Source organism: Panthera tigris, chromosome E2, assembly GCF_018350195.1.
Source record: "Panthera tigris isolate Pti1 chromosome E2, P.tigris_Pti1_mat1.1, whole genome shotgun sequence".
In the NCBI taxonomy this organism is placed as follows: domain Eukaryota; kingdom Metazoa; phylum Chordata; class Mammalia; order Carnivora; family Felidae; genus Panthera; species Panthera tigris.
This window is the reverse complement of record NC_056674.1, coordinates 16,878,027-16,904,607: the sequence shown is the minus strand read 5'-3', so window position 1 is coordinate 16,904,607 and position 26,581 is coordinate 16,878,027. Positions and strand designations below refer to the sequence as shown.

Sequence of the window (26,581 nt, the reverse complement as noted above, 5' to 3'; positions counted from 1 at the left end):
CTTTTTAGAAAATTACCTTTCAACCCAAAACAATTACTAGTCTCTTCATTTATTGATATATAATATCATCAAAAAGTTTCCCTCTTTTTAAATTGTTTATACCAATTATTTAATTTAATTTTTTTACTGCCTTCATTGGAAACTCCAACACAATGTTTAGTAAAAATAGACAGCAGTGAACACCCTTATCTCTAATACTATTAAATTCTTAATTTTCAAAAAATGGTTTCAGTATAAAATATGCTATAGGATTTTGGTAAAGTAACTCCTAAGTGGTTACTAAGTATTACAATTTAATTTACATTTTATTAGATTGGAAATGTTTGCAGATTCTATTAAATATCTTGTCAGCATTGATGGATGGCATCTTCTCTTTTAAACTGTTAATTTTATTGATTTATTTCCTATTACTGCATTGGCTCTTCATTCTTGGAATAATTCTTCCTTGGTCATTATGTCATTCTTTAGGTATATTGCTGAATTCTACTTGTAATTATTTTAATTATAATTTTTGTTTCTAAATTCATGAGTAAGACTGGCCTGGAGTTTTCTTTTTTCCAATTACCTTTATTTGGTTTTGGTGTTAAAACTTATTCTGACTTCATAAAATAAACTGGAGAACATAATCTATGGGCTTAAATACTTCAAATAACACTGGTAGCAAGAAGAAACAATGAAATCATCTGGGCCCTGGAGCATTTTTCAATCCTAGATCTTTAATCACTTTTCCAAACTCTTCAATGGTAATTGTTCTATCAAGTTTCTACTTCTTGCAATTTTCCTAACTTCTATTTTGCAAGAAAAGCATTTAATTCCTCTTTTAAAAACAGGTTGATCTAGATTTGTATGAAGTATCTTTTATCACTCTTTTAATCATATCTTTATCTGTGATTATTTTTTTCCCAGATTTTTATTTAAATTCCAGTTAATTAACATACAGTGTAATATTAGTTTCAGGTGTAGAATTTAGTGATTCATCACTTACATACAACATCCGGTGCTCATGTGATTGTTTCCTTTCTCATTCTGGACCAGGCATTCTTACAGGAGGCATATCTTGAACAGTGTGGGCATTTGTTTTATTTGGAAGATGTGGCAGCTCAAGGAAGTAGATTTTTTTTTCAAGATTGGAATGATGAAACAATTTGGGTTTTCATGCCCAGGATATTCACAGGGAAATTGATAGGGAAGAAAAGTGGACATTGCTGAATTAATTTGCAAAAAGAAAAAAAAAAAACAACAGAAAAATTCTATCTTTGGTCTCTGCAAGAAACATTTCTGAATTATAAGACTCATATAAACACTGTCTTTCCTAATTTGCTGCAAAGGCATGTTAAGCTAAGACTAATAAAATAGAAGTAGTGCACAATATGCCAGGGCCACACTACTATTTGTCAAATAATGGCTGTGCTATCAAGTTTATAGTATTTTGTTCATCCAATATTAGGTTGTGAAACTATTCCTTAGCCTTGCCTTTTCAACATTAACAAATGTTCTTATTTTTTATATTGTTAAGACATTAAAAGACAATGGTGATATTTAGAGTGAAAAAGTTTGGTGAATGGCATTCTACATACTATGTGACAAATGTGCTTGATATTCACAAATCACATTAAATCCACATTTACGTTTCCAAAATATAAATAATGCTTATTATGTGGCTCACTGTGGAATATGCCATAATATACCAATTCTTTTCACATATATTTTGTATTGTTATTCCATTAACATATTTTTAAACTTTCATAAGCCAGAGTGACCATGTTTATGTTTTATAAAGTGTTTTCTACAATCTTTGTATAAAGTTTCCTATCACAATTAGAACATGACTCCCCTTATGGTAAAAACATTTTGTCCAAATTCATTAAATCAATGAGAGTTCTCCTGAAAATGAATGCTTCCACATACAATGAAATAGGATACCTTGCTTAAGGCTTCCCACAATTATTATGTTTTAATTCCTATAGGCATTCTTTCTGGCATGAATTTTCTGGTGTCTACTGAGGTTTGGCTTCTGATAGAAAGCTTTGCCACATTCACTGCATCCATAGGGTTTTTCTCCTGTATGAGTTCTCCAATGTTTATTGAGGCATGATTTTTGGCTGAAGGATTTTCCACATTCTCTACAACGATATGGTCTTTCTCCTGTGTGTATTTTTCGATGTACATTGAGGTATGACTTCTCACCAAATGACTTCCCACATTCACTGCACACAAAGGGTCTTTCTCCAGTATGTGTTCTTTGATGTTCTCTGCGGTGTGACTTCTGAGTGAAGGCTTTCCCACAAAAAAAACATTCAAAAGGTCTTACCCCAGTGTGAATTCGCTGGTGTTTAATAAGGGTTGACTTATGTGAAAAGGCTTTCCCACAGTCAGTGCATCCATATGGCTTCTCCCCAGTGTGACTTCTCTGATGCCTAATGAATTCAGACTTGTAGCAGAAGGCTTTCCCACACTCACTACAGACATGGGGTTTCTCTGTAGGTGGAACCCTCTTACGTTTGTACACAAGAGAATTGGTTACTGTTGGTTTATACATAAGTGCTGGGTTGTGGCTAAAAGCTCTCTCACAGTGACTGCATTCCCAGAGTTTTTCTCCATTAGGTTTTCTATCATGGTTTGTATGCTGTAACAATTTCCCACATCCACAGCACTCATCTTTTTTTGAATAGTTTCTCTTAAAACCAATCAAGTCTAAATTATGGTTCACACTTTTTCCATAGGGGTCCCAGTTATTGGGGTCTTGAACTGAAGGAAAAAGATTAATGCTCAGAGGTGATATTTTCCCAAACTTATTGTTTTCATGGCTTCTTTCCTTGGGCAATGTTTTTTTGCTGATGAATGCCCCTTGTTTCAAAATCATGTCTTGCTGTCTTTTCCTCTGGACATTAACTTGACAAATGTTTTCTGGAGAAAATACAGCAAACCTTTCTTTATTCTATTATTATGATCTGGAATAAAATTACTTGAAAAATACCCTAAACATTTAAGCAACACACAGCATATAAACAGACACAGCCTGAACCATAACTAAATGCGGAGAAGGGTGCTGTATGAGAAGACTCACAACAGGCACAAATGAAATGGAACATGTCACAGAGTATACAAAGTTATAATTTTGAAGAAGATGGAATATTATAGACCAGTGGTTGGCAAACATGTTCTTAAAGGGTCAGAGAGTAAATATTTTAGGCTTTGTGGGCCATATGGTCTCAGTCAAAATTATTCAACTCTCCCACTGTATTTGGGGAACACAGTATGTAAATGTTAAGGCATGGCTGTGTTCCAATAAACTTTCTTCACAAAATCACGTGGCCAAACTATAGGCTGTAGTCTGTCAATCTTGTTACTGAGGAAAGGGGTTTAAGTGTCATATAGCACCTTGCTATTCAATGTGTGGCTCTTAAAAGAGGGAAAAGAAAGGCAGCTGATAGCCAGGTTACAATGTTTCAGGAAGGCTGATGAGCACAGTTTAATGAAGCAAAATACACCCCAAAGGGTACCAGTGTGTTGGTGTGACAGTTATGAGTACTGGTTCTGAAATACGACCACATGAGTTCAAATCTCTGTTTGGTCCCTTACTATGCTATATGTTCTTAGATAAGTTTCCTAACTTTCCTGTGATCGTTTCATTTGTAAATGGAGTAATAAAGGTTGGATACCTCACAGGTCTTGTAAGGGTTGAACGAGATGATATATGTAAAAGGCTGAGAACAGATCTGGCATATAGTGAGCACACACTGAGTGTTGGCCAGTAATTCTAATGCTGTTACTGCTACTACTACAACCAAGGTGGATGAAAGGTGACTGGTGGTAATTTCAGAGACATTTTAGAGAGAAGCACGAAAATAACTTGAATGGTATTTTCATAATGTAATATTAATTCAATTATGTGATTACAAAACCAAGAGTGAGTGGCATAAAGAGATGTGGGAGCAGACAACACTGACTCTTCTTACTAAGTTCATGACTCTTGTGGAGAAGTAGTTCAGAGGCATCCTTAAGAGTAGGTTACCAACACTTGGGGTACCATGGGTATTGTTGCAATATTTTACAGAGCTGCTAGGAAAGGGGCAGTTATTCTGAATGTTATAAGGAAGTGGTTAAGATGGGCCAAGCTCAGTCATCTCCTTTACCACCCAGGTGTCTTTGGTTACCTGAAATTCAATACTTCCTCTTCTGTGACTTAAGGAAACTAAAGGACTAAGGGATAACTTAAAGGATTAGGGAAAGGATGGGAAGTGAGAGTATGGGTATGGCAGGCAGGTCTGAGGCGTTTTACCTGGAAAGTGTGGGAAAAGGAAATAGGAAGGGACCAGCAGGAGCAGGGGAATGACAGAAGCTTATTTGTGAGAAAGCCTGAATGTGATGGAGAAGGTAACCTTAAGAGAAATGAAGGATTCTGGAGATAGGGGGATGGAGCAAGAGCACAGGGAGAGGTGAGATTTAAAGAAGAAAAGGAACACCTGGATAAGGGAGGTGGGGTGCATGGAGGTTGAAGGACATCAAGAAGGCTAAAGCTCTCAGAGAAATGTCTCCAGTGGCTTGCAAAGCTCTAAGGCTTTTGAAAGGTGGACTCAACAAAATCCCAAAGGTGCCAGCCTCCCATAGCACCTCTTGCTGGATTTATCATACTTACCCTGACAGTGGCAGCCCGAGCATGCTGCCTCACAGATCCACGGTGCTTCTTCCTGCTCCAGCTTGAGGATCACATATGGTTTAGTGCCTTCATAACCTGTTCCAGGGAAATGATCCAGGCCTTGGGCTGAGCTCCTTGGTCTTCAGGGCCACTCAGGCAGCATTAAAGGCTGCACAACAGACATTGGACTTGGGAGAAGACTGTACACACACCTTGTCCAGAACCCAAAAGGAATTAGTAACTCAGGACCACTGAAACTCAAGCCAAACTCACTGGGGCAGCACAGTATAAGGGTTAGGGATGCAGACTGTGCAGCCAGACTACTGGGGTTCAAATCCTAGCCTGGCTCTATTATGTACTTGGTGAATAACACTGGGCAAGTGACTTCACCTATTTGCCTCTGTTTCCAAATGTGTAAAATAGTGGTATAAATAGTACCTACCTCATGGGGCTTTTATGAGGATTAAATAAGTTAATATGTTAAAAGTGGCTGAAATAGTGTCTGGCACATAAAAAGTATTTGGTACTTCAGAGGCTCTAGGTATCTCAGTTACTTTTAGCAACTGAAAAATGAAAGGTGGTCAATCAAGCACTATCTAAATTGTGTGGAGGAGTTCTTCTTACCCACTGAAACAAGGTTGCTATAGGTCTCCAGCATCACATCCCGGTACAGTGCCCTCTGGGCAGGATTCAGCCTGTACCACTCCTCTTGAGTGAAGCCCACTACCACGTCTTTGAATGACACAGGTCTCTGCTGAGGATGAAATGACACTGAGTCATGTGGGAAAAATGTAGCCAGGGGTAGATGGTATGGAATTTTTATGTTCCTAGGTCAGAGCTTATCATGATCATTTATCTACCTAGAATACCTTTTACATTCCTGGCTTTAGGCTATCTATGGTAGGAAAAATAACAATCTCACTGGAACCTACTGCCACATACACTTTGAGTCAACAGATACTGACTGAAGACCTGCTGTGTATAACCCAGTGCTGGTTGCTGGAAACACAATCATGGATGGTTCCTGACCTCAAGGAGCTGACAGCCCAGCAAAGAGCAATATGTAAAGCCATCAGGGTGAAAGTATAAGAGCTATGGTGGCAAGACATCTAGGTTATAGCATGTAGAAAAGTGTGACTGTTTCAAAGGCTAGTAAGGCTTCAGAGCTACGGGATATGTGGAGCTGAGTCTCCTCTACAGAAAGATGAAGAAACTACAGTCCTTGCAGAGGGAGCAGCATGAACACCGGCATGGGAGCAGCACAGTGATTTTAAGGGCTACAAGGCACTCAGTAGCAGGAAGAGAATACAGGGGCCTGTGGGTGATGAGATGATGGACTTTAAATCAATGGAAATATCAAGGAATAGGTGTGTATAGAAAGCACATTCTAGAAGGCATGTGGTGAGTTTCCTGCGTTCCACATCAAGTGGTACACCAGTAACTCTAAGCAGACTGAAAAGTTAAGGGTATATATTGAATTCCTAAAGTAACCACTAAAATTATAGTGCAAACAGGTATACTGAAGTAAACGAATTTCAAAAATATTTAATACACACACACACACACACACACACACAAGAGAAAAGAAATAAAGGAACAAAAGGCGATAGGACAAACAGAAAACTAAATACTAAAAGGATAGATACAAATCCAACCACACCAATAATTATATTAAATGATATTAAATTATAATATAAATTAATATAAGATTGAACACTCCAAAAGGCAGAGATTGGTAGGCTGGATAAAAAACCTGCCTAAAGAAGTATAGAACTCACATAATTTGAAAGTGAATGGATAGAAAGAGAAATGTGATGGGGGATCTGGAGAGAAGTGAAAAGAAAGACCGTAATAATGCAGGTGGAAGATGATGTTCACAAGTAGCACAGTAAGACACAGTGAGACAGAGAAAAGAAAGAGTAAAGAAGAGCAGAACCTGAACCTTAACTGGTTGTGGGGAGTGAGTGAAAAGGGGTAAGGGTAACACCCAGGTGTCTCAAAGCCAACTGGGTGATGGTGGTGGTAAATCAGAAGTGAGAAAAACAGAAGTGAGAAGCAAAGAGGATGTGTTGTTAGTCATGTCTGGGGACACATGGGTGGAGACACTTAGCAGGCAGTGGGATGGACGCAGGAGTCTTGTAGCAGAAGCAAGATCAGGAAGGGAGCTAAAAGCTCTGTGAGCCATCAGCAGAGAAATGGTAGCTAAGATTGTTAGTGTGGGATCTCTCTGCAGGGAGACAGGATGAGCAAAGTGCCTAGGCCAGAGCCCCAAGGGACACTAAAGAGTTCAGCTGGAGACCCAAAGAAGGACCCATGGGTATTAACCTAAAGAGGGCACCTGTGATATTAAGATATATTAAGAAATATATATTTGGTCTTCCTTCATGGTTCCTAGAACAAAGCTTCTTAAACCCTTGTAACTTCCTGAGTAATAGGGATAATAGGAGTATCTTTTGTTATTCATAACAAGCCCCAGTCAAGGATACACGAGTTTATGCTAATGACACAGATGGGGGCTGGTTGCCACAGGAACTAGCCATGTGATTAGAGGGTTGGAACTTTCAGTCTCCTTTTCCACCCCCTCTAGATGGGGGTGGGTGTGGGTGGGCAGTACTGGAGATTGAGCTGATCCCCAACCCATGATTTAATCAGTGATGCCTACAAAATGGAAATCCCATGAAAACCCTGGAGGGCTTCCAGGTTGGTGAACACATCTGGGAGGATGCACACCCCAAACTCCACAGACAGAAGCTCATATGCTCAGGACCATTCTGTACCTTCTCATCTGGCTTTCCATTTGTAACCTTTATAATAAACCTATAATAGTAAATAAAGTGTTTCCCAGAGTTCTGTGAGTCACTATAGCAAATTATCAAAACTAAGCAAGGGGTCACAGGAACCCCTGATTTACAGCTAGTTGGTCAGAAGTTCAGGTGACAACCTGGGATGCAATTAGCATGTGGGGGGGGGCAGTCTTGTGAGACTGAGACCCTAACTTGTAGGGTCTGTGCTAACTCTGAGTTGAATTAAATTGTAGGACACCTAGTTGGCATCCACAGAGAATTGGAGAACTGTTTGGTGTAAGGAAAAGTAATCCTCTATTCCTGTGAGTAGAGGAAACTAACTATGATACATCTTCAACTGACTGTAAAGAATGAACCTGGCCCAAAGAGAGGTCTGATCTTTGCACTCAGCTCCTGGGAGTTAATCTCTAAGCCCCTGGAATGTTCTGTGTGATAAGACTGCCTTTGTTTACCTGGGGGCTTTCGGTCACATGAGATGGTCTAACAATGTGATTTCTGGTGGGGGCTTTGGGTCACAGGCATCAGCTCAACCTCAGGAGGTGGCTGTACATCTCTTTGAAAAATGTGGGATCCTACAGTGGCACCTGAGCAGTGGCCCAAGCAGATGGGCTGGAAGGCAGGACCAAAACCAGGGTGAAGCCATGGATGCTGGTACATGAGACCCTAAGGCCCATACCAAGGCCATGTACATAGTGGGTAACAACCAGATATCCTCTCTGATGCCAGAATGACATACCATGGTAGAGGGAGAGTAGCAATCAGGCTTTTATCACAGAGCATGGAGCCTGGGTCAGTTGACAGCTCTGGGTTGATATTTCCCAAACAGAGCTAATTGAAATGGGAATGAGATGGGATGGGATGGAAAAGAACAGAACAAAATAGATGTAATTTGGCACCCAAAAGGCCATGTCATTTTCACCAAACATAGGACGTAACATTAAGGTTGTAAAATTAGCATGGCTTAGTGATTGAGTGTGAGAGGGAGAAGGTGGGGAGAAGTCAAGGGTAAATCTCAGGGTCCTGGTTTGCCCACTGTGATGGTACCATTTCCCGAGGTGGAAAACTGGGGCACAAAAAGGTTCAGAGACTTGTGCAAGGTCATACAGATAGTAAGAACTGGGATTAAAATTCAGCAGTCTGGTTCCAAAGTGTGTGCTCTTATCCAGTATATGGTGCTGCCTTCCACACAGAAGGGGGCAAAAGGTGCGATCTAATTTAGCAGAACGATAAAAAAGCATCTTCTGATTTCAACCTTAGTGAAGTCACCTGGGATCTTGGCCAGAAAAGTTTTAGTAAGGTGGGAAGAAAGGATGTTGGACTCAAGAAAGAATAAGAAACATGGGATGCCTGGGTGGCTCAATCAGTTGACTCTTGATTTTGGCTCAGGTCATGATCCCAGGGTCGTGGGAGTCAGGCTCCATGCTCAGTGTGGAGCCTGCTTAGGATTTTCTCTCTCCCTGCCCCTCTCCCCCACTCACACACACTTTCTCTCTCTAAAAAACAAAAATTAATTAAAAAAAAAAGAAAGAATAAGAAGCAGGATATGGAAACACCAAGAGAAGGAAATCACCACAGGAGGCGAAGGAGGCCAGGGGAGAAAGGCAAGGATTTTTTGGTTTGGAAGTGGTGATGGTTTCTAGGGTTGGAGGCACTGATGGTGGTTGTAGGGACAAGGGAAAAGATCTGGGAAAGGGGAGAGGATGAGTCTTCAGAAAGAGATATCCCTGCTGGAGGGAGGCCTCCAAAGAGGTGGAAATGCAGGAACTCCAGGGCTGAGGGGGTCTTGTCAGGACACAGGGCCCTTCACAGTCCAGAGATGGTGAGGAAGGTAGGGGGAGCTGGGAACACTTCACACTGAGACTTGCTGGGGAATAAGATGTTCAACTGTTTGCTGCCAAACTCGTAAAAACAGTTAAGGGAATGACAGTAATTTAAATACTGGAGAGCTCCTCTGTTCCCCAGTCTAGATCAAAGCTACAGATACCCTGGATCAAAATCAGGACTTCCATAAACGTAGAGGAAGCTTCCTGCCTGTCCCCTCTGAAAAGAAATAATATTTGTATTTTCAATTACTCTAACTGAAATTTAGCATTTTATTCCATTACATATGTGGGCCACAAAGCACAGAGGAGTTAAAACTTCCTGCAACCCTGGGGCACCTGGATGGCTCAGTTGGTTGAGCTTCTGATTCTTGATTTTGGCTCAGGTCATTATCTAATGGTTCATGGGTTCAAGCCCCATGTCCAGGTTTGTGCTGACGATGCAGAGCCTCCTTGGGATTCTCTCTCTGCCCCTCCCCCACTCATGCATGAGCATGTGCTCTCTCTCTCAAAAAATACATTTTAAAAACTTAAAAAGAGGGGCGCCTGGGTGGCTCAGGTCATGATCTCACAGTCTGTGGGTTCGAGCCCCGCGTCAGGCTCTGTGCTGACAGCTCGGAGCCTGGAGCCTGTTTCCAATCCTGTGTCTCCCTCTCTCTCTGCCCCTACCCCAGTCTCACTTTGTCTCACTCTGTCTCTCAAAAATAAATAAATATTTTAAAAAAATTAAAAAAAAAAAACTTAAAAAGAAAAACCTCAACACAGATTGTGGTCCCAAGTACTAATATGTACCACCTCTAGCATATTTTAACTGGAAAAAAAGGGGGTAGACCGTATGTGTAAGTATCTTGCCATTGTATCTACATGTAGAGAGAAAAACTGTGGTTTTCCACCCAAATCCCCCTGAAGGACCAAGGTATTTCTCCCAGCTGCTAGAAGACTGGCTACTGCAGGCTTCAGACCTTTGGCAAACCGCACTTGGTCAAAGGGAGGTACCCCACCCAAGCTTAAGTCCCCCACCACGGGGCAGAAAACCAATGACTGATTGATTTCCGAATTAAAGGCCTCCTTGGCTCCATTCAGGACAAAGTTGGAGTTGGAGGGCCATCCCAATTTCAAAGCATCTTGTAAGATCGGCTGGTGCCGTTTAACTCCCTCTGCCTAATCCTGCTTCCTTCACTCTTTATAGGTGTTCCAAGAGTCTCCCTACTAAACTTCATGTGTGCAAACCTCCATCTCCAAGTCTGTTTTCTAAGAACCCAATCTGTGACAAAGTATATATGCTTGAAATGCACATATTTTTTCTAGAACAGTTTCCCAAGGGAAACTAGGTTACTTAAATGTCACACTTACCTGGTACTCAATCATTTTCTGTTCTTGGAAAAAGATTTGAATCCTGTGAAGACAGAGATTGGGGGGAGAAGGAGGAGAAAGAGAACAGAGCTGTGAGGGACCAGGCCCATCCTGGAACATGCAAAGTCGCTATGTAAATCTTGTATAAAAACCTATGCTTTAAATCACTGTGGTAGAAGAAAAAATATAGGGCCATTCAATTCAGAATGTGAATGCATAAAACAGACCCCCGAGGAAGTAAAAGCTGCTACCAAGTAAGTGAAAATTTATTTAAAAACAAAATCCTTAAAACTTAAATAACTGGCCCCATGGAGCCACGTTCATGCTCTGAATAAGATCACCTTTGCACAAGGACAATATGTTTTCTCTTAAAGGCAAAATGCTTGGGTTTTACCTCTTATTTACTTTTAAAGTTTGCACTTTACTTCACCTACTAGTTTTTATGAAATCCTATATTTAGGATGCTTTTTCTATAATAATGTTATTATTTTTTTAAAGTATAAACGGGAAAAAGGCTTTTGTAACTTATTACAAAGAACTTAAAGCAAAATAAAATAACTGCATAACATTAGTAAAACTAATAGTTACTTAAACTATGCCACAAATGATTACTAAAAGCTAAACCTTGTTATTCATCTGGAATATTATTAAGTGTTGTCGTTAAAAAATAATTTTCAACGAATGAGAACAAACAACTGTTACTTTTTTTTTTTTTTACTTTTTTTTTTTAAATGTTTATTTATTTTTGAGACAGAGAGACAGAGCATGAACGGGGGAGGGTCAGAGAGAGAGGGAGACATAGAATCCGAAGCAGGCTCCAGGCTCTGAGCTTTCAGCACAGAGCCCGACGCGGGGCTTGCCCTCACGGACCGTGAGATGATGACCTGAGCCGAAGTCGGACGCTCAACCGACTGAGCCACCCAGGCGCCCCAAACAACTGTTACTTTTTAAAAAATTTTATTTATTTCTTTTGAGAGAGAGAGAAAGAGTGCAAGCGGGGAAGAGGCAGAGAGAAGGAGAGACAGAATCCCAAGCAGGCTCCGTGATGTCAGTGCAGAGCCCAACGCGGGGCTCAACTCACAAACTGTGAGATCAGGACCTGAGCCAAGATCAAGAGTCAGATGCTTAACCAACTAAGGCACCCAGGCGCCCCAACAATTGTTATTTTTAATTAAGGTGTTTAATTAAAGAGATAACTACGTGGCTTAAATTATAAAAGAAAAAGGGTAAATCATAGTTTAAGAGTATAAATATTTTACGATGTACTTGAATGTTTAATGTTAAAATCATCAATGGGATAACTCCTGATTTTAAAAATTATATCTTTTGTGGCTGTTCTCACTGAAGTAACTTGAGGTGGTGTCATCCCAACTAGAAAAACCTGCTAGTACCCAGATTCTGATCTCTTCCACTAATTTCACCAAAAAGGAACTAAACCTCCTTGGGAAATGGCTGAGTCCACATCTGGAGCAAAGAACACAAAATGCATCTCTGTAATATTAAGTGCCAGAAAGCAAAGACACTTCTTCAGTGATGGGTCCTGGCAAAGGGACAGAGGAGCCAGCCTCACAGGCTCTAACCATGTGAGAAGGAGTGCTAGTTTCAAGGGGAAAAAATTCTTTCAAAATGAATACATTCTCCTGGCTTTGTTTTACAGAAGTCTTTTCTCACTAATCTACTGACAAATCAATCATCTTTTGAAAAAGGAAAATAATTTTAAAGTGCTGGAAATATTCTCTGTCATAATCTAGGTGGTGGGTACATGAGGGTACACATGGAAAACTTCTTAACATATAATGCTAAATGAGTTAATGATTTACTTTTAGCAGACAATAAATATCCACTCTCTCTTAATTGTATCAAAATGCTTTGAAATATTGTACAGGTCAGACAAGATAAGTCATATAGCACAGTTAGTGTGAAAGAGGCATTTAGCTGTCCTATCAGTAATAGAAGGACTGAGCAGTGAGCTTATTATGCTTTTTGAAATATTTTTTTCTTTCCTGAGGTATAATTTACATAAAATAAATGAATCCGGTTTAATTGTATAGTTCAATGAGTTTTGACAAATGTATTCACCCACATAACCACATTATCAGGATATGGAACATTTCCAGGAACATCCTGTTCACAAGATAGAATAATGAATTTGTCTTAATGATGCTAAGATTAACTACTTAGATTCCTGTCTCTAGAATAAAAAAAGTGATTTCCTTGAATGGTAAATAAAATATAGATACTTCTTTGCTTAAAAAATAATCAAGTTATACCAGTAAGTCAAAAAAATAGTTTAAAAAAAAGGAAGATCTACTGTTTGAATTTCATTTACATGAAGGTCAGAAACAGGCAACCCTAACCTATGTCACCGCTTTGACTAGGCACTGCTTGGGATGGGTGGGGGAAACCTTTGGGGTGCTGGAAATGTTCCCTATTATGATCTGGGTGGTAGGTATATGAGTGTGCACATGTGGAACGATTCATTAAGCTACACGCTGTTCTCTATGCACATCTCAAGTTAAAAAAAAATATCCCATTATTTAAAAAATATATGTGTAGAAAAACTTTTGGTATGAAATACAATAAAATGTTAGTGTTTCGATTTGGGTGGCAGGATGTTTCTTATTCTAATCTGTAACTGAAACACACACACAGGTACATACCTCATTATTTACAGATCATTATTCCACTGCTTTTTTTCATCATGAGGGAAGCCACAGGAGGGCTTTGAAAGCAGGAGAAGGTTCTCTGAGAGAACTGAACCGTCCACTAGGGACAGAGCTGGCAGGAAAGGCCTAAGGCCCAGCAAGCTGGGGCAGTTAATCCAGCTTTGGAGAACTACTCAATCCTCTAAAAGAGTATACTCCCTCCCTCACCCTCCTGGACTGAGCTACTCAGCTTTGGCCTGGTCTCCAAGGCTGCAAGGTTCCAGCTGAGTGGTGGTGTGGCGAACATGTCAGCGAATGGGTATCTGGAGGCCTGTGTTCTGTGGCCTGGGAAAGTCACTTCCTTCACTTTTAAATAAGATGGCAACATCAATGTATGCAAAAACCATTGGCAAAAGCTGGGTGAAAAAATAGGGTATTTCTATAGTATCTGAATATCCCCCCCCAAGATATTTATTAATTATAAAATGAGGGGGCGCCTGGGTAGCTCAGTCGGTTAAGTATCTGACTCTTGATTTTGGCTCAGGTCATGATCTCACGGTTTGTGAGTTTGATGTTCCATGCTTTTAGCACGGAGCCTGCTTGGATTCTCTCTCTTCCCCGCACTCTCTCTCTCTCTGCCTCTCCCTGGCTTGTGCTCGCTCGCTCTCTCTCAAAATAAGACTAAAGTGAACTTAAAAAAAATAGCAACTTTGCCTTGGAGAAACCTGGCAGATATCACCTTAGCCTTAACCTTGTGATATTAACAAGTGATGAGACATATCATCATGTGCCCCCTGATATGATACACTGTGACGGGCACAACATCCCTTCCGTGATATTCTGCCCAAAATGAACACTTGAATCTAATCATGAAGAAACAGACAAAATCATACTGAGTGACATTAATACAAAATAGCTGACCAATGCTCTTCAAAAATATTGAAACTTTATGAAAGACAAAGATTGAGGAACTGATCCCAATTAAAGGAGACTAAAGGGATGTGTCAACTAAAGGTAGCAGGTGATCCCAAACTGGATTCTAGAATGAAAAAAGAAATGTTGCCATGAAATGGCATTATTGGTTCACATCTGAATATGGACTGTGGATTGGATAATGGTATCAAATGAGTGTTAACTGCCTGATTTTGAAAACTGCTAGTTATATAAGGAAAATGTTCTCATTCTTAGGAAATGTACACTGAAGTACTTTGGGGTAAAGGAGCATCATGTTTGTAACTTACTCTGAAAAACTTGAGAAAAAAAGTATAAAAATATATTTATAACATTATATTTAGAGAAAGAGAGGATGTGATTGTAAACATTTATCTAGGTGAACTTATATGAAGAACACATAAAAGCTGACAGTAATATTCCTGCAAATCTTCCAAGTAGAGTTTAATTAAAAAAAAATCTATAGCTATAGTAGGTCTGCTGCCACCAGAACTCTGAGAATCCAGGAACTTTTCTGCCCCTTGTCAGGATGGAATGAATTCCCCATATTCCCAGAGGCCAGGTAAGGTGGCAAAAATGATAAGGGAGCAACCTAGAGTCCAGAAAGTGCCAGTAAGAGTAAGGGAATGGGTTGACCACATCCCATACTACAAGATGGCAAAATGCACTATGTTGGACCGAGGTCTCCTTCCCTTAAGAGAACACGCCTATCACACTTGACCTTCTCTGCTTTCCCCTTCACTTCGGTCTCTCTGAATCTTGGAACCAACCCTTTCCCTACCCTGAGCCATGGAGGGTCTCTGGAAGGAATGATGCCAAGTTGAGTCTTGCTCAGCTTCTGGCTAAGGGATGATGCTATTTCCTGCTACTTAGGAGTCTTTGCTCTGGCAAGAGGTCTCGGACCCTACGTTCCTCCTTCAGAAGAGATTCTTTTCCCAAGATCCCCTCTCTGGATCCAGAGGATCTTCTACCTGGCCTGCTAGTCCCTCACAGCTCCATCTCTCAACAGTAACTCACCCTCAGCTGTAGCCCCAGGCAGGGCCTTCTGTAGACTTGACCAAGGTCCTGTGGAGCCCTGCTGTCAGCGAAGTGGTGGGACCCACAGGTGTACAGGGGACTCAGGTAACCTGAAGATAAACAGACCTCAAGGTAAGAGTCATCCACCAGTCCCTCCTCAATACTCTCTGAGGCTCAAGAGGAAGAAGTCTGCGGAGGACTATGCAGGAGACATAGCTGAGTGATGGCTCTGCTGTGGGTGTGGGGTAGGGGGAACTTCTGGAAAGACTGTGAGCTTTGGAATCATCAGACAGAAGACTGAACCAAGCAATTCCTCTAACTGACTGGGGGGAATCTAGGCCAAATAATTTACCTGCCTGGGGCTCAGTTTATTTATCTGTGAAAACAGGAATGATAAATGATAAAAATAATTTTTATTTTGATGTTTATTTATTTTTGAAAGGGAGAGACAGAACGTGAGCAGAGGAGGGGCAGAGAGAGAGAGAAAGACACAGAATCTGAAGCAGGCTCCAGGCTCTGAGCTGTCAGCACAGAGCCCGATGCAGGGCTTGAACTCGTGAACTGCGAGACGTTGGACACTTAGCCAACTGAGCCACCCAGGCGCCCCAATAAAAATAATTTTTAAAAGCCCATCTGTAGAGGCTTTCTATAAGTTACCTCATTTAATACAAAATTCAGGTATGGTTGAAAGGGGCTGAATTACGACTAACACTTTTATCCTTATCACTTAGGAAATTCCAAGGGTTTCAGAAGATCTGTGCCAGAAATGCACTGAAAGACCAAAAATATATTTCTTCTTACAAATCATAGTATCACACAGACTAAAATAAGAAGGGCAGGAAACAGTAATTGGGTGCACATGGTGAAATTAAAGAGACGTTGTTTTCTAACTTCTTTCAACAATAAGGTAAAATTATTTAGAAATTTTGTTTTTCACTAAAAACCAGATTATTTTTCGGGGCGCCTGGGTGGCTCAGTCAGTTAAGTGTCTGACTTTGGCTCAAGTCATGATCTTGTGGTTCACGGGTTCGAGCCCTGCATCGGGCTCTGTGCGGACAGCTCAGAGCCTGGAGCCTGCTTTGAATTCTGTTTCTTCTCTCTGCCTCTCCCCACTTGTGCTCTCTCTCTGTGTCTCAAAAATAAATAAATGTTTTAAAAAAAAAAAGGCAGATCATTTTTCTACTAAAGGGCTTGTCTGCATACCCCTAGTACAGTAGACAAAGCCACAGTGCCACATGCTCCAAGGAAGGAAATGTGAAAAACAAGGTTCCCCTCCTCCCTCAGCCTCAAGTTCTCCCCCAAACTGAGCAACACTGGGGGAAGGCAAAGTCAATCACTCTCTTTCTTGATAAAGAGTCAATCTTGGTAAGTGGTACCAACATGCAGTCAGTCTCCCCACTGCATCGTCAATGAAGGGGGGTAGGTGGCTCCCCCTAGAGTCCCCCAACAGAAGCACAGCAGTCATCTTTTCTTCCTTACCTACATGAATCTGTCTCACACATCTGTATCACCAGTCCCTAACATTTGAACTCAAAAGCCATGTTTTACTATATATTTACCATCATTTGGATGCTCTCAGGCATCAATTTTAAATCAGATAGATCAGAGATCTCTCGTGAACTCAGTATCTTTTCCCTCAACTAGCTCTTCTCAGGTCACAGCTTTATACTCTTCAAGTTCTATAACATGTTTTAAAACTTTGGTAGGCTGCCTCACATTACTTATTTTTCAGAAATATCCTTGGGACACCTGGGTGGCTCAGCTGAGTGTCAGACTCTTGACTTTGACTCAGGTCATGATCCCAGGGTCCTGTGATCCAGTGCTGCATCAGGCTCCACTCTCAGCATGGAGCCTGCCTGGGATTCTTCCTCTCTCTCCCTCTGCCCCTCCCCCCAGCTCGGGCTCTCTCTCTCTCTCTCTCTCAAAATAAATAAAATGGAAAAAAACAAACAAACAAAAAGAAATATCCGGGCTAAGGGTGCCTGACTGGCTTAGTCAGGAGAGCTTGCGACTCTTGATCTCAAAGTTGTGAGTTCAAACCCTACACTGGGCATGGAGCCTACTTAAAAAAAATATCCTGGCTATTCTCAAATGTATCATGTTCAGTATATAATGTAGAATTATTCTACTACACTAAAAAAAAAAATCTCTCCTTAGATTTTGCTTGATGTCGTACAATTTAAATTTGCCCATTCATATAAGAAAATGTACACAATTTTGAAAAATATTGAGCCTTTCAATCCAAGATCAAGATTTCTCCATTTAATCAAGACTTCCCTTACATTTCAAAACATTTTTATACTTTGCTTCATGTAGGTACTCCAATTCTCTTTTTATATTTATTGCTAGGTAGCCAATTGTGTTTCAGGTTCCTATTCTAAATGGCATGTTTTCATCCTCATAATTACTAACTGAAATTGAAAAGTCATCAATTTATTTTCCTATACTCATTTTAAAACAGCCACCTTACTGAACTTTCTTTTTAATATATTTTTTTTAAGTTTATTTTTGCAGGGAGAGAGAGAGAGAGCAAGCATGAGTGGGAGAGGGACAGAGAGAGAGGGAGACACAGAATCCGAAGCAGGCTCCAGGCTCTGAGCTGCCAGCATAGAGCCCGACACGGGGCTCGAACTCACGGACCTCGAGATCATGACCTGAGCTGAAGTCGGATGCTCAACCGACTGAGCCACCCAGGCGCCCCACTGAACTTTCTTAATATCTGTAATAGTTTGGAATGAATCATCTTGAGCTTTGTATGTGCATTGGGGGGGAGGTATGTAATTATTTCATCCACAAATACTTAACAGTTTTTTCTTCTCTTTTCTAAATGTGTTATACCTCTTCCCTCACTCTTTGATTACTGCACTCACTATACTCTAAAAGGTAAAATTACATTAGGGACAGGCTGCTCACTTGAATGCCAGTAAATTGGATACTGACTTTCAATTTGACATAAAGAAGGTCTTATCGTGTTTAAAATGTATCAAAACAGTCTTACTTTACTATTTAAAAAAAAAATCCAGGGGTACCTGGATGGCTCAGTCAGTTGAGTGTCCGGCTTCAGCTCAGGTCATGATCTCATGGTTTGTGGGTTCAAGCCCTGCATCAAGCTCTGCGCTGACAGCTCGGAGACTGGAGCCTGCTTCAGATCGGATTCTGTGTCTCCCTCTCTCTCTGCCCCTCCCCACTCGTGCTCTGGCGCTTTCTCTCTCTCTCAAAAATAAACATTAAAAGAAAAAAATTTTAAAGAAATCCAGAACAAATGTTGAACTTTATCAAATTCTTTTTTATTATCTATCATCTATTTATCATCATCTATCATTTTTTAGCATCTATCAGGACTGTATGGTATTTTTCCTTTGACTTACTAATATGGTAAAATTCATTAACAAATCCTTTAAACATCGAATTTACCTTGCATCTTTAGGATGAATTTCTTTGCTCTCAGAATGCATTATTATTTGAATGTATTGTTAATTTATTCTATTTTTGTTTTTTAGGATTTTGCATATATAGTCACAAAGTTGGTCTATGATTTTCTTTTGCAATGCCACCTTTTCCAGTTTTTGTAATCAATGCAACAATGATGTCTTTATAAAAAGAGGTGGTAATGCTTCCCTCCTTTATAAATTCTCTTGGAGAGTTTAACTATTTGAAAAATTATATGCTACTTGAAGTGACTTCAAGGCTCTATAAGAAATCTCCAACTGGACCATCCAAGTCTGATAGTTGACTTGTTTTTTGTTTATTTTTTGAGAAATAGGGGATGATGGGGCCCCTGGGTGGCTCAGTCAACCGTCCAACTGTTGGTTTCAGTTCAGGTCATGATCTCATGGTTCATGGGTTTGAGCTCTGCATTGGGCTCTGTGCTGACAGCTTGGAGCCTACTTGGGATTCTGTCTCCCTCTCTCTCTGCCCCTCCTCTGCTCACTCTCACTCTCTCAAAAATAAACAAACACTAAAAAAAGAAATAGGGGATGGCAGGAAGTGGTGTGCAGGAATCTTTCTGAATATTTGAAACTTTAGCTATTGATCTTTTAGTTTTCTTTCTCTTTGTATTGAAGTTTTATACAGCCATATAGTCCTAGAAAATAATGTTCTGCATCCTAGCTTTGAAATATATTAGTTAAGTTTTACAAAAATACTTTTTAATAATATGATTATTCTATTTTTTGCATTCCTATTTGTTTACCTGTTCATTCCTCCTGACTTGATAAGGTTTGCTAATGGTTTATCTATATTATCAATTTTTTAAAAATTAGATTTATTAGTTTCCCCTTTTTTCTTTAACTCATTAATTTCCCCTTTTATTTATTTATTATTGATTCCTTCTACTTCTCATATATACCTTCTAACACTCTCAATTAAATGTTTAATTAAGACAGAAAATAAAGGGGCACCTGGGTGGCTCAGTCGGTTAAGCGTCCGACTTCAGCTCAGATCATGATCTTACAGTTCATGGGTTCAAGCCCTCCATCAGGCTCTGTACTGACACCTCAGAGCCTGGTGCCTGCTTCTGATTCTGTATCTCCCCCTCTCTCTCTGCTCCTCCCCCACTTGTGCTCTTTCTCTCTCTCAAAAAAAAAAAAAAAAAAAAAAAAAAATTAAAAAAAAAAAAAAGAAAACTATCCACAGTTTGGTATAAATCAATTGAAGACACTATCCCCCATTATCTTATCTGACCTTTTCAATCTTGATTTTTAAAAAATACAGTAAGATTTACTGTCACAGAATAAATGAAACCATGACTTAGATTTTATAATACATATGGATCATTTCATCAGGTTTTGACAATTCTATCATATTTCTGACAGGATGTTTCTTTTCCTTCTCCAGCTCCCAATCCCTCATTGTGGGAGCATGATGGAAATCTACCTGGCCCAGAGTGGGACCCTAGCAGTTTCCTGTCTGTGTGGGTCATTTTGTCACATGAGCTGACAACTCTTTCTCTACAAGAAGTCAATCTCCCAAGATGTTTTCTTTGTGATTAAGAAGATCGGAGCTCTGGCTAATGGTATAACTCAACATTTCAAACAGCTTTGCAAGTTTCTGATGTACAGTTCATATTTTATTATATGTAACTAGGCCACACTATTATATTTTTACCGATAAATACATAGGGGAATAAGGAAAGCTTCAACTAATATATGTAGAAGTAACAGTACAATTAGAAAATTATCATATGACAACCACAATAATAGTAGTTGATTCAGGCAAAAATCACTAATGGAGGGGCACCTTGGTGGCTCAGTCAGTTAAGTGTCGGTCTCTTGATTTCTGCTCAGGTCATGATCTCACCGTTGTGGCACTGGGCTCCGTGTTGGGCTCCGAGCTGGCTGTGGAGACTGCTTAAGATTCTCTCTCCTTCTCCCTCTGCCCCTCCCCTACTCTCTTTCTCTCTTTCAAAAAAAAAAAAAATCATTAACGGATACTAATACTAAGTGAATGAAAATTTGAGATTATTTAACATGGTCTCAAAATATTTCCCCCTAAGATACTAAGTGGAGGACCATGGTGGTCATACCTTAACCAAGTGATCAAAGTTAACATTACCAGCAATGCGACACACCAACATCATGCCTCTCGTGACACATGGCACATTGAGGACACAATATCATTTCTGTGGTATTCCTGTCAGAAATATACATGATTCGGGGTGCCTGGGTGGCTCAGTTGGTTAAATGGCCAACTTCATTTCAAGTCATGATCTTGTGGTTTGTGAGTTCCAGCCCCATGCTGGGCTCTGTGCAGACAGCTCAGAGCCTGGATGGAGCCTGCTTCGGATTCTGTCTCTCCTCTCTCTGCCCCTTCCCTACTTATGCTCTCTCTCTCTCTCTCAAAAATAAACATTAAGAAAATGTTTAAAAAATATACATGATTTTTTTAAAGTTTATTTTGAGAGAGAGAGAGAGCGTGAGAGAGCAGGTGAGGGGCAAAGAGAGAGGGAGAGAGAGACAGAATCCCAAGCAGTCCACACTGTCAGTGCAGAGCCCAGTGCAGTGTTCAAACCCACGAACCATGAGATCATGACCAGAGCTGAAGTCAAGAGTTGGACATTTAACCAACTGAGCCACCCAGATGCCCCTACATGATTTTAATCATGAAGAAGAATCAGAAAAACTTAAATTGAAGAACACCTTATAAAAATAATTGGCTGTACTCCTCAAAATGTCAAGGTCAAAAGAAGCAAAAAGCAACTGAGAAAATATTCCAATTTTAACATAGTCTAAAGAGACATGACAACTAAATGCAACACGTAATCGTGAATTTGAATCCTGAACCAGAAAAAAGAATTGCTATAAAGGACATTATTGGGACAACTTAAAAAAATCTAAATAAGGTCTGTAGATTATAATACTAACACCATAATAATAATAATAATAATAATAATAATAATACTGTTTCAATGTTAACTTCACTGTTTTCAATAATTATATTATGGTCATATAAGGAAATACACATAGGGGTAAGGACCATCATGTCTGCAACTACCAAATGGTTCAGAAAAAAAAATCAAAATCTACATTTATATACATATATAGCAAGAAAATGAAATTATTTACACATATAGGAAAATATTAACTACTGCAGAATCTGGGTGAAGGGTGTAATAAGACTTCTGTACTATTCTTGCAACTTTCTTAACTCTAAAATTATTTAAAAACAAAACAAAAATCCCTTATGTTTGTGGAAAGGCAAGCAAGATGGAGAGACCTGTGAGTCAAAGAAGGAGGTTAGCTGTTTTCCCAGGTTAAGTCAGGTTGGATGGGAGGGACAGAGGCTTCTCCTCTGCCCAGAATGAATCCATCAGATCTTCTAGGTTCACTGAAAAAGACTCCTTGCAGAGTATCCTCTATTTGCTGAGCCTCAGGGCAGGTAGCCCCTGAAGAGACTCTTTCAAGCTACCTTATTCAGGTCTTTGCAAGCAAAGGTCAGTCTCCAAAGGCTAATAAGAGATTTTGACCAGGGGGCTCTGGACCCCTCCGAATATCTACAAAGAGCCATCCTCAACTTGTTAACTTCATTAATGGGACCCTTATTTCACATCTACTCTAAACCCATAGGGTCCATTTCACTGTGCATAATTTTGGCTTCCAGAGAGACTTAACAGAAAACAGGCAATCTCAAATGGCCAAGCCAGGGCTATAGATGAGAAACCAAAGAGTTTTGTTTTTGTTTTTTTTAATTTTTAAAACAATATTTTAGGGGCGCCCGGGTGGCTCGGTTGAGCATCCAACTTTGGCCCAGGTCATGATCTCACAGTTTGTGAGTTCGAGCCCCGTGTCGGGCTCTGTGCTGACAGCTCAGAGCCTGGAGCCTGCTTCACATTCTGTGTCTCCCTCTCTCTCTGCCCCATCCCCACTCATGCTCTGTCTCTCTGTCTTAAAAATAAATAAAAGATTAAAAAAAAAATTTTTTTTTTTTTATTTTTTTTTTAAATTTTTTTTTCAACGTTTTTTATTTATTTTTGGGACAGAGAGAGACAGAGCATGAACGGGGGAGGGTCAGAGAGAGAGGGAAACACAGAATCGGAAACAGGCTCCAGGCTCCGAGCCATCAGCCCAGAGCCCGACGCGGGGCTCGAACTCACGGACCGCGAGATCGTGACCTGGCTGAAGTCGGACGCTTAACCGACTGCGCCACCCAGGCGCCCCAAAAAAATTTTTTAAATATTTTATTTATTTTGAGAGAGAGAGAGAGACAGAGCTTGAGCAGGGGAAGGGCTGAGGGAGACGGAGACACAGAATCCGAAGCAGGCTCCAGGCTCTGAGCTGTCAGCACAGAGCCCGACACGGGGCTCGAACTCACGAACTGTGAGATCATGACCTGAGCTGAAGTAGGACTGAACCACCCAGGCGTCCCTTGGTTTCAGAGTTTTGGACAAAACTTCCCATGGTATGAATGTTTTGCCTTCAGATTATTTCTATGATTCTATTTAAGTCAAGTTCAAAAATAGGCAAAATTAATCCATGATATTAGACCCAGCAGTGGCAATGGGTACTGACTGATACAAAAGGCTTCAGGGTGCGAGAGATGATGTCTATGTTGATCTTGGTTGAATTTACATGATTTTCCTCAATGTAGAAATTCACCGAGCTATACCCTTAGGATAAGCATACTTCACTGTATGTATGTTATACCTGTATGTATGTTATACCAAGTTATACCACCTGTATGTATGTTATACCAAGTTTTAAAAAAGCCTATTTAATTATTTGGAAAAATGTCTGAGGTACAAATAAAATGAAATAATTTGTATTCATACTTAAAAAACCTTCACACATAGCTACATACTGCCTCTTTCTTCCTACCCCCCTGGTATGAGTGTTCCCCCACCTCTTTTTTTTAAGTAGGCTCCATGCCAATGCGGGGCCTGAACTCACCACCCTGAGATTAGGACCTGAACTGAAACCAAGGTCGGACGCTTAACGGACTGAGCCACCCAGATGCCCTGAATGTTCTAATTAGGGTTCAAAACAGACAACATTAATCAGTAACGTTAGAAGCTGGGAGAATGGTTTCCCCTTGGCAGGGTGTAACAGGGAAAGGGTATTATGGAAGCTTTCAGGGTGCTACAACATTGTTTTCTGACGTGAGTACATTACCCCAGGGTTTTCCCTTTGTGGTAATTCATTGAGCTGTATATTTCTGTATATTTCTGTATGTATCTTATATCTCAGTAAAACGTTTAAAAAAAAGATGGTGCTCCTGGGTGGCATCTGATTGAGCATCTGATTCCTGACTTTGGCTTAGGTCATGATCCCAGAGTCATGGGATCCAGCCTCAGGTCAGGCTCTGGGCTGAGAGTTGAGCCTGCTTAAGATTCTCTCTCTCCTACACCTCTCTCTCTCTTCCTCTTTGCCCCTCTCCCTTGCTGGAGTGTGTATGCTCTCTCGCTGGAGTGTGTATGCTCTCTCGCTCTCTCAAATAAAATAAGATAAAATAAAATAAAAACATTAAAAAAAAATTATTTGCTCCCCAACCTGGCACTAAATACAGTGTAGGTGTCAAAGGAAAATAGCACAAGAAAAAGAAAATGCCCTAACTCCTTATCTAAGCTCATGACTTCTGCATCAAAACAACTACCTGTCTTTGATTCTGTGCAACTGAAAACAGAGACTATCTGCTCTAAAAACTAAAGCCTGATGTGCATGGCTTCTGACAGATATTTAACTGCCTTACCTTTCAGCTTCCTTTGTTTCAGAAAATGTTACAGTTATTGTGCTTTGTCTGAGGACTACATGAGGATTGGATATAATATTTTAAAAAACAAAATACTGTTTTGGCATTTTACCCCTTCATTAAGCTAATGGTCAAAATCTTATATCCGTTTTATTTGTAATCTTATCTTGGCCCATCTTAATTAGCATTAGTTTGACTTTAATTTCAATGAAGAGCAGTTTCTAAAAATAGCTTCAAGTTTTGATTTTGTGGTTTTATCTTTACTGAATTATTCTGCCAGGATATTATAAGGAACAGATTCAAGGAGGTCAAATGTGTCATGCCTAAAAAATACAGAACAAGGCAAGAAGATTCTTAGAACACAGTAACTTCCAGATCCAGTTTCTTTTCCTTATATTATTTATTTATTTATTTTTGTTTTTTCCTCAACCTTACTGAGGTATGGGACATATAATATTGTAGAAGTTTAAAGTGTACAATGCCATGACTTGATATATGTATATATTGCAAAATAATTGCCACAATAGTGTTAACACTTCCATCACCTCACATAATTACTTTTTTTTTTGGTATGTGTGTGTTAACAACATTTTTAAGTTAAGCCTAGATAAAAGTATTTTCCAAACACTCTCAAAGTTTGTTCCTTTGGCAAAATCTTTTACAAGATCAGTTTAGATACTTACTCAGTAAATTCTTTGTTTTTTAACCACAGGCAAAGACACATCCATCCTAGCTGCCATGGAGTCAGAATAGATTTCCAGAAACCAGACTCATTCTTGGGATGCTGTCACAGACAGATACATCATTACTGTTGCCAGAAAGGACCTTAAAGGAAACATTAAAAGAAATATGCACTAAATGCTTGGCAAAAGCAATAGAAGACACATCTTTAATAACATATTACTTTAGATAAGTTTAACACTTGGTCCTTTGAAAGCACTATCTTTAAAGCTGGGACAATAAAAAGGGGAAGGAGGTTTCAGAGTTTTGATGTGGGCTTTTGGGAGAGACTGAACTGAACTGACTGCTCATCAGCTGGAGAGAGTCACAGGGGTGAAGTGTGCTCCCATTATGCAGGACTGCAGACTCAAATCCTTAACTCTCCCATCCCCAACCTCTAAATTTCCCAATCCTTCTTAACATCCATTAAGCTTCCTAATCACAGACATATATGGCGCCCCAATCTACAACAAAGGATCTTGTAGTCACTGATATTCCCGGATGTCCAAAAATGACCATCAGAGACCGCTAGCCAGTGACTACAAAGCTCACTGATCCATTCTGATTGCCCAACAGAGAATTACACAGATCACCAATCACGAACCCACACTGATCTCCAATGATACCCCAATGACTGAATATCAATCGCTGACCCCAACAGACCCACCTCCCCCCCACAATTACTGACAGTCCCATTCGCTGACCCCCCACTGATCCGTATGTTCTCCATTCCTTGATTTACAAAAGTTCAATCACTAATACCCTCAGATTCCTCCCATCGATGATCTAAAGGAAGTGTCAATCACTGATGGCCGAAAGCATTTCTCTAAACCTTGGTCCCCATTAACCCTTCTCATCAGTTAACCTCAAAGTTTCCACAATCATCACTTCCAGGTACCCAAACAGAACTCAGAACCTCCAATCACGGACCATCTCAGGCTTCCGATCATTGCGCTCTAATGCTGTTCAAATAAATGTTTTTGAAGCACCCACTTGGCTCCAGACCCCTAAAGACCACTGTAAACTAATCCCCACTCACTGTGCCAATCAAGAAATCGAGAACCCTCCTTTATTGATTCCCACATACTTCTAATCCATCTTCACAGACACTGCCACTGACTCCTACAAACCTCCTCCCGCCCCACGACCCCCACGAGGTTCACAAGTCCAATCACTTAACCTCTTCAGTAAGCTCGTCACTGACCCTTACGGGCACCCATGACTGACCCATAAGGGCCACCGTAGTCGTCCGATCACTATCCTACAGAAGTCTTTAATTTTGACTGTTTCTCATACTGACCTTTCCCATTTTTCCTGGATCCGCGCCCATAACCCGAAATTGATCTTCGTACCACGCCGCCTCACCGCAGTATAATCTCTTCCCATCCCGAGTGGCCAGTGCGCAGACTCAGTCGCGACTTTGAGGCTGTCGGCCTCCACCTGGCAACC

The 26,581-nt window shown here is 40.3% G+C and overlaps 1 protein-coding gene across 4 annotated transcripts; it reads right to left on the bottom strand.

Annotated features, from left to right (window-relative positions):
- Positions 1–952: 952 nt before the first annotated feature.
- On the bottom strand, positions 953–26,513 carry ZNF793 (zinc finger protein 793). 4 transcript variants are annotated; one of them, XM_042969054.1, is made up of 7 exons: positions 26,433–26,513; positions 25,096–25,237; positions 15,230–15,339; positions 10,617–10,659; positions 5,264–5,393; positions 4,640–4,735; positions 953–2,907 (listed from the first exon to the last, which is right to left on the bottom strand). In XM_042969054.1, exons 4-7 carry the CDS (start codon positions 10,629–10,631, stop codon positions 1,955–1,957), a joined length of 1,194 nt encoding a protein of 397 aa, XP_042824988.1. In that variant the 5' UTR covers positions 10,632–10,659; positions 15,230–15,339; positions 25,096–25,237; positions 26,433–26,513; the 3' UTR covers positions 953–1,954. The 4 variants fall into 4 exon arrangements, with proteins under 4 accessions (XP_042824988.1, XP_042824990.1, XP_042824987.1 ...); XM_042969056.1 differs by having other exon boundaries at positions 5,264–5,390; XM_042969053.1 differs by lacking the exon at positions 15,230–15,339.
- Positions 26,514–26,581: the final 68 nt, after the last annotated feature.

Coding starts and splice junctions, on each gene's coding strand:
- ZNF793 (XM_042969053.1), bottom strand. CDS start 25,136: ATGTGTCTTTGCCTGTGGTTAAAAAACAAAGAATTTACTGA. Junction 10,660..25,095: donor AAAAACAAAGAATTTACTGA/GTAAGTATCTAA, acceptor CTGTCTTCACAG/GATTCAAATCTTTTTCCAAG. Junction 4,736..5,263: donor TAGCAACCTTGTTTCAGTGG/GTAAGAAGAACT, acceptor TCCCTGGAACAG/GTTATGAAGGCACTAAACCA.